We start from the raw sequence: 14,253 nt of genomic DNA on the forward strand, positions 1-14,253 counted from the left end.
AGATCTCAATATTTCTCATATTTTTGTTAAATATGTACATTCAAACTGTCTTGGAAACTTTTTAACCATACCATCAACATTTGCCTTTTTTATACAGTATATAGATATGTTAATTATATCCTTGTTCAAGATCCAAACTTGCATTGCTAAACTGTACAAACTTAAAAAAAATCCATAATAAAAATATGAATTATTACATAATTAAACTGTGATAATTTAAACAAATAATGCAATATAATGACATTTTGATATTTATTATGTTGAATTGATTTACTTTTTATTTATCAACGAAATGTTCCCACAAAAATTAATAATATATATATATATATATATATATATATATATATATATATATATATATATATATATATATATACACATTAATGCTGTTGACTGAATTTTTCTGAGATCATTTAACAATCTTTCCATGCTTTGATTCATTTTCCAATATAACTTCAATATTTAATATTATTCATGTGGTGAAGAGGCATAATGTAGAGGTTTCTCTTGTAAAAATAGCTATTGTAAAATGAGATGTCTTCCCTAGAGAGCAATTCATTATATTCCCATAAAGACTACTTCTGATTCAACACTGTGGGTGTGTAAGGGGGAAACATCTATGCTAATCTATGCCAAACTCAGAATTGCCTCTTGGATGGATCCCACTGTGTGTGTTTGTGTTGCAGGGACAGGGGTATGGCTGGAGAGATGAATGATGGAAGCAAATGGGGTTTATATAATGATCACATTTCATTATGTCTTGTTACACCCACAGAGCACCAACTAAAGTAAAGAGACTTCTTTGATAGGTTTGGAAAGCATCAAAGCAGCAAAACAAATTCAGCTGCCATTTCACACACAGGAGTCGATAAAGATCACAAAGCAGGTCCTTTAACCACAGGTTTCCATGAACTCTGGGATAAAGTCCCTTTCCTTAAAGCTCAAAGCAGGGATGAGGGGAAGAGGACTCCTATTGATTTTTGAGAGAAGGCTCTGTGATTTGGAAGCGCTGTAAACTGAGGACGCGGATACTCTGTTTGTACAAGTGGAAGATTACAGAGAGAGCAGCTGTGCCAGTGGCCTCAGCTATAAAACCTGGCACATTAAACAAGCCTAGAGTCACTCTAATAATTCATATAACAAAGACAGAGAAAAGTAAAGGCCTGGCGGATCTGCTAAATTAATAAAAAAAGTTCAAATCAAGTTAATCAGACAGAAGCAACATTAGCTGGAATGTACATAAGAGTGTGTGTGTTTGTGTCAGTACCGAGCAAAATTCTGAATTTGACAACAGGGTCACTTTGAATGTATTTCTGTCATGACAACTCTTGGAGAGATTAACATGGTAATGTACATGACAATGTTAATGTATTTGGTCTTGGCGGAATAGATCTGCTACGCTGCTGCGGCAGAGCAAGTACTGAGACTTGCTACTTCCAATACATCCACAACATGCTGCTGTGAGCATGTAGGAAATACCGCTGCTGCACATATAACACATATGAATAACCCCATAGCATACATGAATCACCTTGTAGCAGATCTATACAGGTGGAGCTGGGGATGGTGAAGGGTTCTGAAACGCTGCAGACTGCTACAACAAACAAAGCCAGGTATTTGAATATTGAGCAGTGAGCTCATTGGCTACTGATACAGAAGAAACCAATCAGCTGTGCCATGCGGTAATGATGTGATTAGATCATATTGAGTTAGACCTACTGAACTGCGGCATCTAGAGTTTCATGCCAGAACTCTGTATGATTGGAATATGAATTGAAATGACAGATTTTAAATAGCCAAATGCTAACCAAAAATCATTTGCATTGATTTACAGTAATTATGTATATTTGTTCCTTAATATGTACATTTTTTCTTAAGTTATATTATTAAGGTCTCGCTCTGTGTGTGTGTGTTTGTGTGTGTGATGGTCTGATTTGATCAGATACAAGCATTTTCTTGAAAAAAAATTAAAAAGTATAATGACAGTTACTTTATTACATATAGAAATACATATAGAATAGAAATAGAAAACACATTTAAAAAAAATCTTTGGTGGCCCCTGGAATGTTTATTATTAATATTATTTTACTGAACATGTTTCTGGTTATGCAAAAAAAAAAAAAAAAAAAAAAAAAAAAAATCTCCTATGAGAAACAAATTACTCATCATAGAAATTTGGAAAATCCAAACATTTTGAAACTCTTCAAGTTCCATATAATTCTAATATTCATTTAAAATAAATATTTCTACAAAAACATAGTAATTTCGTGATCTCTTATTTTGTCATTGAAAAAGTCTATGAACACTGGAAACACACCAAAATCTTTACATAATAGGTGCCCACTAGGTGATGATTTTGGCACTGTCTCACACTTAAACTCTTTTACACATATCCCAGTATAAACTGGCGGAGAAATGCTGTCATAAATGGCCAAATGAGCAGGCATATCAGAGCAACTGAGACTGATCCGGAGATTTAACCCCAATACCAGGAACTACTCAGGCTGTTTTCTCTCTAACACTGTGTTTTCTCTGCCTGTATAAATTTTTCAAATCTACTGACAAAAGCTTTCAGACTCCTTTCTGTTACTTCTAGCTCTCACAAAGTACTTTTACAAAGATCTGCACTTAGACTATATTTTATTTAGGAAAAACTTACCTGCCACTTCAAAAGTGTGCAGATGCATGACCTTTAAAAATGTGTGCCTGTCAGTGAGTGTAGCTGTTGGTGTGCTTTAAATGTGAGTGTACATATTTCTCATTGTGTGTGTGTGTGTGTGTATGTGCGTGTTTGCAGTACTTGTTGCCAAACCAGCATCACATTGCTGAGAGCAACATTAATGTTTTCTCAGCATACTGTATCAATGGCCTCTGCGTTTGCCTGAACTGAGGTCAAACCAAGTTTCGCTCTTTATAAAAACAGAGCTATTGGCTCAGACACTGATATGTGACCTCTTGACCCCCCATCGCTCTGATTCCCTCAGGAATTTCTGCAGCGATGCTCCATCATGACTATGTGTCTTAGGAAACATGTCTGAGGCTCAGATTCAAAGCCTCTCTCTCTTTCTGATACATGTACTTCTTTGTTATTCCTTGTGTAATATGCGGTACATCAAATGAGTAGGGTTCCGAATGCTAAGTATTTATAATACAGTGTCCAAACAATAACCCTTCAGCATCGCTGCTATCCCATGAGGTCATGGGAACAGAGGAAGTGTCAGATTGGCAACGTTAAAGAAACATGTCAGAGAAATGCATAACCTCTTTTCAAGCATAAGCACCATAGGTAGAAATAACTAGTTTCTTTCCATGCAAAATATCATCAAATGGACATGATCAGACATTACTGTAGCTATCAGCATATTGCAAATATGTACAAAGCTCAATTTATGAGAGAGTTTTTTGCAGAGCTGTGTTTGTGCAGATTTTATGCTCAATAATCATTTTAAAAGAATGCCTGTCGAGGACTCTGGAGATCAGCAAATAGAAGAGACCAACCCCAGAGAAGAAAAGAGGAATAGAGACCGCTTGCCAAAAGCAGGGTGTTTCTAGTTCAGAGACAGCACTCTCCATTATTAAGCTTTAGCCATGTAATAAGGCGAGCTCTATCTGTGGTGCTGTTTGCCAACAGGAGGGACTTGTGGTTGCTCCAAATGCTACAGCATTGACTCCGAATGCACTGGCCTACATTCATTGTGTGTTGCTGAACTATTTAGTAAAGTGCCCTAGGGCTCAACTTGAGTGTCTGCTCTTAACTTCATTTGATATCTATTAATGATATGGGTCATTATAATTTTAGACTATAACACTTTCCAAAAATGAGAAATGACTGGTACACTTACACATTTTGATTTGCTTTTCATCTGTCTTGTTGTGCAACCTAAATTAGTTAATCTCCTTCTTTTTTTGCGAAAACAGGTTCCCATAGTGTATTATATATATATATATATATATATATATATAAAAACATCAATACTGATTCATTCAGGAACTAATCTTTGCTACTGTGTGTTGCTGAGAGGCACACAACAGTTGATTCTTTTTTGGTTTCTTTCAGTAATATATTCATTTTTGGGAGCAGAACTAGACATGGTAACTGGCAATATTGTCTTTAAAATGTAAGCTACTCAATATTACTTTAATGTTTACTGAGCATTTGTATACATTTAATGCTATATTACATTAAATGCAACCATTTCTAAATGGGTGAAGCTTTCAGAATGTTTTTAATGTAATGTGGTTGGAGGTGGTTTGGGAGTGTGTGTGAGATGACTGTACCTGCGGCGTGCGCGGTTTGTATGGTGAGCTGTTCTCTAGGTCGACCAGGATGCTGGTCAGAGAGTCGATCTCAGCATCCAGACTAGAACGTCTCTCTTCTAGAGTTTTCTCAGGACCTTTTATCTGAAACACACAGACACAGTAACCTGTAATGAAATTAGGTCTTTTGGAAAGAAGGTTGCTCTACATCAGCTAACCCACTTAAATCACACTTGAACAAAAGCATGCTAAAAAATAAAAGAAAATGACTAAATATTATACACAAAGAAGGCCAATTGTAACACTCAAATATGGTACATTATCCACTGTGGGCTACTATTACACAACACCTTGGGTATTAGACCAATTGGTGATCTTTTTTGTCTTTGTTGTTTTGCGCCTTTTTACATGTTCATTAAAATTAATCATGGCCTCAGACAATTGGCTGAAAGTGAATTACTGTAACAACAAGACACAATTGTCTGGGAGAACGTCTTTAGGAGAAAATCTCAGTGATGTGAAAGAATAAACAAAGAACAAATAATGCTTTGTTGGTGAGACAGCTCATTTCATATTAATTGAATCGCCCTTCAGCTCTCTCTCCCTCTCACACTGTCCGCTTTATCTGTTTTTACTCTACTTAAAAGTTTTACTGTCTCCCAAACTGACAATAACACAGCTTCACTCTCACAGTTCTATTCACACTTGCAGGTTTCCTTTTTAGATGTTTACACTGAGGTAGCATGACATATCCATAAATAAATATCCCACCTCACTTAATCTAAATATTGGGACTCACTTGATTCATGTGTCGTGCAAAGTGTTCCCAAGTCTCCAGGTAAGCATGCAACATCTTCTGAATGAGAATACAGTGTTTTGTGCTATTATAAATTATGGAAAGCATAGCGGGTGAGCTACAAGTATTCTATCATTTATGGACTTTCAACCTTTTGCTAGTTTAAAGGCAACAGGAAAACGTTCGGCGGCGCCACCCGATGCTTTACCTCATGGTCTATTACAATGTTTCAGTGAATATTCTCTTAATATACTATGTGGTGTTTTGTGGCTGGGCCATAACGTATATATATAAACCGAGATCAGAGGTTGCTCATCTCCCATTCCCTTTAAGAGCGCGTCCAATTTGCCCGGGCTCAGTGCCTAAACGGATTTGCCTATATTTTACACGGCGGAATTTGCAAGCGCAAAGACAACACGTCTCCAGAGAGAAGAAATGGAGCAGCTTGTGTGCGAACAAATAGGTAGCGTTAATTCTGATACATGCGATGACTATCCATTATGACATGTAGGCAGTTTTATATTTATGTAGCCTACACAATAATAATATTTTACATTGTAACCCTTTAATTTTTAATTTGGCATGTTTGTGTGCTGCTGTACGTCCCTGTGTGTGTAATAAGCGTAATGCACGCGCGTTGTGGACCCGCCTATAGTATTGCGCTCTTTAAATGACAGCGAAAAAACATTGCGCCAGACTTTGGACCAGGTTTGAGTTGGTCTAGGGTGCAGTCTATTTTCAGTTCCTCAAAATAGCAATGTTCCTGAACACACCTCGTTTTCAGACCAGCACACCCATGGGTGCAAATGCATTTGCTTTTTAAACAACGCGGCGCAGGACTGGAAAATGAGAACTGCGTCAGGCTGAAACTAGCAAAAACATGTATGCCATGCCTTGCGCCACATTGCACCGTGTGTATGATAGAGCCCTCTATCTTGGATGAGCAATACATCTGCAATCACCAACTCCTGTCCTTTATGTCGGAGAGGAAGCAAAGAACTAAATTATCAAAGGCATTTGAGGAATGACAGCCATGTGACAAAAAAAGGTGTGAGGGGCAGAATTTGACAGCATTCTCGTTTCTCATCAAAGGGGGCACAACCTTCTCCCCTCACTGCTGAAGGACACTGATATCTCTTCTTGTCCTCTGTGGCTTCTTCTTTCTTTTCCCTCATCTTTACATGACAATAGATAAATAAAAGTCCTTTATGTCCATTGACATAGCTTTGTGAACAGTTTTTGTTTGTGAGTATTCAACAGTGAGGTCATGACATAAATTGTGGTTTTGAAGTAAGGAACTTTCTTTTTTGTTTTTCAAATAATAATAATAACAATTTGTGCATATAGTGTAATCAAGGGGACACCATCTGTACTTCTTTGGCTGAGCAAAGAGAAAAATCAATAGAATAATATACGACCATTCAAAATTTGGGGTTGGAAAGATATTTTTTTAATGTTTGTGAAAGAAGTCTCTGATGAATTTATTTGACCAAAAATAAAAAGTAAAAATTATAATAATGAGAAATATTATTAGTTTTCTATTTTAAAATGTAATTTATGCCTTTGCTAGAAAGCTGAATTTTCAGCAGTATTACTCCAGTCTGCAGTGTCACGTGATCTTTCAGAAAGCATTCTAAAATTTGTTTGTTTGTGAAGCTAAATCCTAAATAATATTGTTCTGCACTGATTGGCTCTATATTTTTTGGTATACTTTAGTCTGCCCTCGTCTTTCAGATGAGGAGAGGAGAGGAGAGGAGAGGAGAGGAGAGGAGAGAAGAGGAGAGGAGAGGAGAGGAGAGGAGAGGAGAGGAGAGGAGAGATCATATGGGCCAGGATCAGTGACTGACTCTTGTTATAATTATATCTGTTTGGATTACATGTCACAAACCTATTACAACCCTAACATGCCTCTATTTGGAGCAGAACGGGAAAAGGTTTCCCGAACAATCGAGGAAAGGGCAATAAGAGGTTTGCATCATTAATGCTAAGGTCCTAAATTAGGGTGAACTTAAACTTGAACTTAAAGCAGTGGGGGGATTAATTTAGAATGAATGATTGTGCCTGCTGATTGTGCGGTTTATTTGCACCTGCTGTTTGTGTTGTTCAGCAACAGATCCACTAAATTAATTATGCAAAACATGTAACGGGCACAAACCCGGTTACAATTCTGAATGCTATTTGCATAGTTCAATTCACGATCTTCCGGATTCGTTCCTAACTCTAGGTTGCGATCTCAAATACTTTACTAGGACTGTACAGCAGATACAAGAACCTGAATTGAGTCTTCAAAGTCTGGAAACAAGCAAAGTTATAATGCTCTTCTCCATCATTTTGATCAGATGATTGCCTGTCTATATCCCAAAACAATAGCGCTGCCGATGAGAAGGTCATGGGTTCAGTTCCCAGGGATTGCATGAACTGATTAAATGCAGTCTATGAGAATTTGGACAAAAGCATCGGTCAAATGTAAATATGAGGAATAACTGCTGCCATGACTGAAAGAAAATGTACATAAACATCTCTTAAATTAACTTACAGTAATAGCGCAACATTAACTGTGGCAGGCAAATATGCTGGTTTCTGAAGATGCACAAGATATAATAAGCTTAGTTTTACATAAAAAGAAGGGCCTGTTTTGTGCCTAAAAAAATATGGCAGGGGTTTAATGTAAATACACAGTACAATTTCAGCACATGTATAGCCTGTTTAAAAAAGATTGCATTGACAAACTACATGCAAAAGTTGCGTAAATGTCTCATGAATTGATTTAGATCTGTTTTAGAACAGTTTATGTAAATAAGGGAAATAAATGCAACGTTAGTTCCATATGATTATGTGATCAAAAGCAACTTCTGAGGCTATTTCCACAGTGCAATTCCCTGTATTGCTTCATTATTAATTACACTGTGTGCTGCAATTTATAAAAGGTTCAAGACTTTTTATTTTTTAGGCCTATGTTCCTATAGCAACCAAGATTGAGTCATGCACACACAACAAAAAGATCAACAACAGTTTACAGAAATAAAATACTGTAATAACACATAAAGCCTTTGGAAAATGCACACTTACACAAGTATGTAAGCATTTTCCCTTTAGCCCGTATTTTGTGAGCCATTTTAGGTGAATTATCTTAATTCCATTAGAAGAACTGGTCGGTTCAATAGCAGAACATAGTGTGATGAAAAGAAAAGGCATAGCAATCTAATGAAGCATTTCCATCAGTTATGTAAGCCATCTTTTTGCATTCTGGTAAGCACCGTTTGAAGAGAGGAAGCTGATTTAAGTGCTGAGTTTAATGAAAAACCACAGAGACAGATAAATGAAGTTAAATAAAGACTGCATGTGTTGCTAAGTGTTCTGTTACGGGAAACAAAAGAATTTAGGCCAAGTATCATTTGATTATTCATGTTCACCACGCCACTCCGGCCTCTTCCTCTTGTTAGTTCTGCTTAGGAGCAGAAATAATTCAACATCCCCTTTTTTCATTCATGAAAGATGTAGAAAACTGGAATTAGGGAAAGCTGCGGGTCGAGCGTATTGCCGCTCATTTTCGGTAAAGTACCAACAACATGTGAACACGCACATACTGTTATCAGAATCAAGAGCTAATGTCTTCAGGGGATTGTGCTTTGCTGTGGATCCTTTTCTATGTCACAAACCATCTTCTGTCACTGATCTCCTCTCGTCTGAGATGTAAAGCCGGTTAAACTGACTCCAAAATGCCATTCATTTCTACAGAGGAATCAAGATCTCGCCGCTACAGTCTGATGTCTTTTCTGTACTAGCCTAATTATCCGCCGGTAACACCGTCTGACTCCACTGACTCCATAGAGCTAGATCAACAAACGTGCTGATTCCCTCCGGACAGGCTTCCTCCCTTGCAGAGCAGCGTTCGTGGGAAAGAGATCCAGTGGAGGGTTTTAATAGAGCAGAGAGCATGCCTATATAGTCACATTCTAAAGCAGCCTTATTTGAAAAAAAAAACAAAAACAAAACAAACGGGTGAACCCCTGATGAAGACTTTACATGTACAGTATCTCACAAAAAAACAGTCTCATCATCGCTCATCAGTGACTGGATCCTGTCTTGCAGCAAACCCAGTCAAATTGCAACTACACGCACACATCATCAGCAGACACTGATGTAAAATCTAAACTATTCACATTATTTAGATAAATTGTGTACTGCTGGAACAGTACACATTATCTGTCCATGCATTCCCTGGGAATTCACTGGCTATAGAAATATAGACAGTGTGTATTGAATGTGTTAAATAAAAATTAAAATGTGTAATTACAATGAATATTACTCAGAAACGGTTTTGAGGCTGTAGTTTAATGGATGGACAATCACTGTTTGTTTCTTAAGGAGGACAGACTCCTTTAGGTGGAAAATGACTGTGGTGAACCAATAGGTGTCAGCCTTCCCTGTGCCCTCACTCATTTCTAAACGAGTGCCAAATTAACTAAAGAGAGATATAAAGAGCTAGGACATATGCCTGGTAAACAGCCACAAAAAAAAGACACAGATCTGGCCGGCCTATTGACGGTTTGTCAGTAACACATGAAAAGGGATATGAAACTTTCAAATTTGTAATAGGGTTCAAAAATATATCACACTGAAAATAATTTATTGAAATCTAACTTAAAACTGTAAAGTTCTAGTATATTGCAAAAAAAAAAAGAGAGAGCAAAAAAAAAAAAAGAGAGAGACATGATGCTATGATTCTGCACTTCAGGTCACTAATCAATTCACAATGTGAACGCTGTACAAAAGCTCATATTTCTTTGCTTCCACATAATTTGGAACACTAACAAATCATGTTTGTTTTTCAAAAGCTTGTGTAGTTCATGTCAGCTTGAGTGCATGATGTACTACTTGTACAGTAAAAAGTAAAACGGGGGGACGGGGCCGGGGGTGGGGGGGGCGGGGGGGGGGGGGCCGGCGGGCGGGTGGGGGGGGGGGGGGGAGGGGGGGGGGGGGGGGGGGGGGGGGGTAATAACGGGGGGTGGGGGGGGGGGGGGGGGGGGGGGGGGGGGGGGGTTTTTTATTTTAATAATTCTAAATACTGACTATTAAGTACACATCAGATACTAAATGTTATTACTAAGATTTTTTTTTATTTTAATATCTCTTTTGTATTATAATATGTCAATGCAATGAACATTTTCACAAAATGGACTTTTGGGCCCCACTGGAGGGTAATACCATACAGTATATTGTGATGAGTGTTTTAACAAATCTCACCTGAAAGCCGAGGGAGGCCTCATCCATTGCGTGGGGGAGGGTGGGAAGCCTGATGGAGACGTGAGTCTGTCTGCTGTGTCAGTGACAGGTGGAGGAGGTAGGGGATAGTCTCCTGTAAAAAAATAAAATAAAATCAGACACAACAAAAAACACATTTAAAGGCAAGACACCCCATGAGTCAATATTAAAAACCCTCTTCCTCAGGGATGAATCAATTCACAACAGGTCAGAGTGGGTGGAAAACTTGATAGATCTGATAGATCAAGCTGACATAAATCCGACACACCTGGATGTCACAAAGAATGGCAGATTGAAAGCTTTACGGGATATAATTCTTCGACATAACACAATGATTAAAGACATTATATATATATTATATCTACATATATATTATATATATATATATATATATATATATATATATATATATATATATATATATATATATATATATATATAACAGTCTCCTTACAAAATACAGTGTAAGTACTTAAAATCTTAGTGTGTGTAGAAATTGAAAGGAGGGAGGCTTACACACTCTTACCATATTGTCCCTGATAGATTAACACATTTAACAGCAGCCATTTGGTTAACTAAAATGGTCTAAGCTGTAGTAAGTAGGTGTTTGTACAGATTAAAAATCTAAGTACTGTGCTCAAAACAAGTGAGATGGGATATTTGTCCAGCCAAGTGTGTGGCAGCAAGCCAATCGCTGAGTTGTAAAATCCACAGCTAATCCAGGGATTGGGATCCACTGCATGTTTCAGGGAGGATCAAGATTTGCTCGCTAAATTATATTCTGATTTGGCTGCGCTCTGCGTCCAATTTAGTAGGACTGAATCATTTGACCGTCTAAATACCAATCCAGACATGAGCTTTTCAAATTACAACCTTTTAGAGGAGGCAGTGGGAATTCACTGCTGTATTATGAGCATTTAAGATACTTTTGATCTTTTTTTTTCTCCAATCTTCATTTTAAGTTTTTATCTGTCTTTTGCTAATAGGATCTAATTGATGTCATAAATGTTGTTTCCCCCCCCCAAAAGAGTCTACTGACCAAATTAATTACATGGTCTTGAAAATGTCTACAAAACATGAACATGTGAATGCAGACAGAAAAATATCAAACGGGGACATGCAAAAATCAATTTTTTTTTGTACAGTGTAATATTTCTTTGAACATGGCATCAAACATTCCCCAAAGTCACAAGAGCACTTTACATGAAACATTTTAATGTAAAAAAAAAAAAAGAACCTCATAACCTCTGTGAAATCTCATAAGCCACTCCGACCATGGCATCTTAGGCATTCCAAAATAAAAAAAAAAAAAAGCAAAAGTGTCCAACATCCCCCCCCCCCTTTCCTCCCTCCTCCTATGAGCCTCTATTTCTACTTTTCTCTGCTGCCTTGGCTTACCATCCTAAAAAGTCACTTGTCATTGCAAAAGTTGACACAAAATTAATATCTTCTAAGTTCCTTAATATCTTATGTCTCTCCGACAAAATCCAATGATGTTTGGATTTCTCAATTCAGGGCAACACGAGAGATGTAAATGTTTCAAAAGACAGCATGATTTATTGAGTGGCGTCCTGAAGACACAGGGCAAATAGAGACCAAGAGAGGGAGGTGTGGGACAGTACCCACTCATGCAGTGCCTTGAAATACAGAGCAAACAAACTGAAAGAGGAAGATAGTCTTTACCTAAGCATGGGGGGGGCTGAGAAAAAACATCAAGGACAGTACCAGATATCTCCAAAACCAAATGAGAAAAACACTGAAATTTAACAGCTAGTTTTCCATTTAAAGAAGGGAAAAAGAAATAAGACTATATTTTGAATAGGGAAAATGCTAAAGCTCGAAGGTCCCAAAAAAACTCACTGTAATTTACTAATTAAATAATGACTAGTTAGATAGACAGCAGTATAAAACCATTCTGAAAAACATTTAACAGTTAAATTGCCATTTTCACTCAAAAAAGAAAAAGCAAAATACCATAGAGATGACTGATAATATTTAATAATAGCTATGTTCCGAAAACTAGTGAGCTGCCCACACAAGTGGCCTCTTCTTAGCTGCACTCCCAATGCGCGAAGGTTGATATAAAGGCTAAATAAATTAGTTGTTTTGAGCCACCTTCTAAACGCCCAGCAATACGTCAATATCTTTCACAAGAGAAGTCAAATCCCACATTGCATGTGCGACATCCTCAGTGGAAAAAAAAAGGTGGATGAAGAAGACAGGGAAAAGAGCATACTGAAAATAACTATAATGTTTTCCATCACAAAACATATTAAGCATCGCAACTGTTTTCAACATTGTTAATAATAGAAATGTTACTTGAGGCAATCAGCACATTAGAATGATGTTCTGAAGGGATCGTGTGACAACAGAAGCCTAGAAAAAATACTCTGCTGAAAATTCAACTTTGCCATCACTGGAATATATTTAATATAATCTATAATTGTATAATATTTTCACTTATACATTTGAAATATAATAAAATATAAAAGTTATTTTAAATTGTAATTGTTTGTTTAAAATCACAATATTATAGGTTTTTTTTTATAGTAGGTAATTGTCTATATGGGCAGGCCACCAGCAAGGCAGTTAAGCAGAGTTTAACCCTGTTATTGTTTCCCTCTCAACAAATGCACATGAGACAAACAGTAACACTTGCAGGGCCTCCCATCAGGTCAAAACAGAACATGTACACATCACATAATGGCCAACCTGTGCCTGACAACTATGAGGCTTCATTCGCAATCACAGCTAATGCTAAAATAGGTAATAGTAAACAAGTAAAACTAGTACGGATATTACATATTTGATCAGTGAGGTGTCTTCGGTGTTGGAGGTCAGCGAGTTTGGGGAGACATGTTTCTCTGGTTGCTGGTTCTGCTGCTATAGAGAGACCAGGGGGGCCCCTGTGCCATGAATGAGAGAAGGCTCCATTTATGCAGCCCGGGGAAGCGAAGGAGTTGAAAAGGCAGTGCTTACTCGCTAATGAGACAAGCAGCAAGAAACACCTACTTTATTACCACACATTTTCCACTCAACTCTTTATTTGAGCACATTACACTCAAGTACCCGCCCATTTTGTGAAGCCAAATTCTAATCATATTAAAGTTATTTGAAAAGGACCATGAGAGGTATAATTGGGTAATCAGGAACATGAATGTTGTTAAGGGTTGAGTTAAAAAAAAAAAAAAAAAAGGAAAAAGAAAACAAGCTCTAGATGAAGCCAGCGGAGCATAAGAGCAGAGATGAAATACACTTCCTGTAACGGGATGATTATGTGTGCATTTCAGATGTGATCCGTAAAAAAAGGGTTTTATTCCAATCCAATCATGTGCTTATGCAGATGTATTATGTGTTTGCATACACAGTAAACTGCTTGTTTCTTAACACTGCCTGCACCACAATTTTTATTTTCTCCTCCACTGAAAAGGGTGGTGACTGAAAAAAAAAAAAAGATTATTCTGTAAACTTAAAGTGTGCCTTGCAAGCAGTTCTAATCACTTCCAGACAGAGTAGTTTTAAGATCAAATTTTGCAGAATATATGCAAATTATGGGCTGAAAAATCTACATATTCAACTTACATTGTGAATAGATTCTTGCACATGTGACAAAATTTTGCACTAGGCAACACAATAGTTACAGAGCATTATTCCCATTGATATCAATGGATTTGCACTGTGAACTTGTATGTACTTATATATATGCCAATGCTTTTTCTACTGTCAGTGTGTATTTAATATTTTAATTGTAACATTACAAATTAAATGGTTTTTGTTTTTGTTGTTGTTTGTTTACTTTCTTTGTTGTTTTTTTAGCTGTTTTTATGTCCTGAAAATGCTGAAGAAAATCATAGTAGAAATTTTCAAATGTATCAATTCCATGGAATCCTCAATATGATATCCACTTGCGAGGGACTCCTGTCTTAAAATATAAA

The 14,253-nt window shown here is 37.1% G+C and overlaps 1 protein-coding gene across 1 annotated transcript in view; it reads right to left on the reverse strand.

Moving 5' to 3' along the window:
* LOC109106077 (lipoma-preferred partner homolog) overlaps positions 1 to 10,374 on the reverse strand; it is a 49,811-nt gene extending 39,437 nt beyond the window's left edge. The window contains exons 1-2 of the mRNA XM_042757487.1: positions 10,301 to 10,374; positions 4,279 to 4,401 (exon numbers count right to left, since the gene is read on the reverse strand). Of these exons, the coding sequence (XP_042613421.1) occupies positions 4,279 to 4,401; positions 10,301 to 10,327 (150 nt within the window). The 5' untranslated portion in view covers positions 10,328 to 10,374. The remainder of the gene's footprint in view (positions 1 to 4,278; positions 4,402 to 10,300) is intronic.
* Between the last annotated feature and the right edge of the window lie 3,879 nt (positions 10,375 to 14,253).

This window comes from Cyprinus carpio, chromosome A6, assembly GCF_018340385.1.
Source record: "Cyprinus carpio isolate SPL01 chromosome A6, ASM1834038v1, whole genome shotgun sequence".
Taxonomy (NCBI): Eukaryota; Metazoa; Chordata; class Actinopteri; order Cypriniformes; family Cyprinidae; genus Cyprinus; species Cyprinus carpio.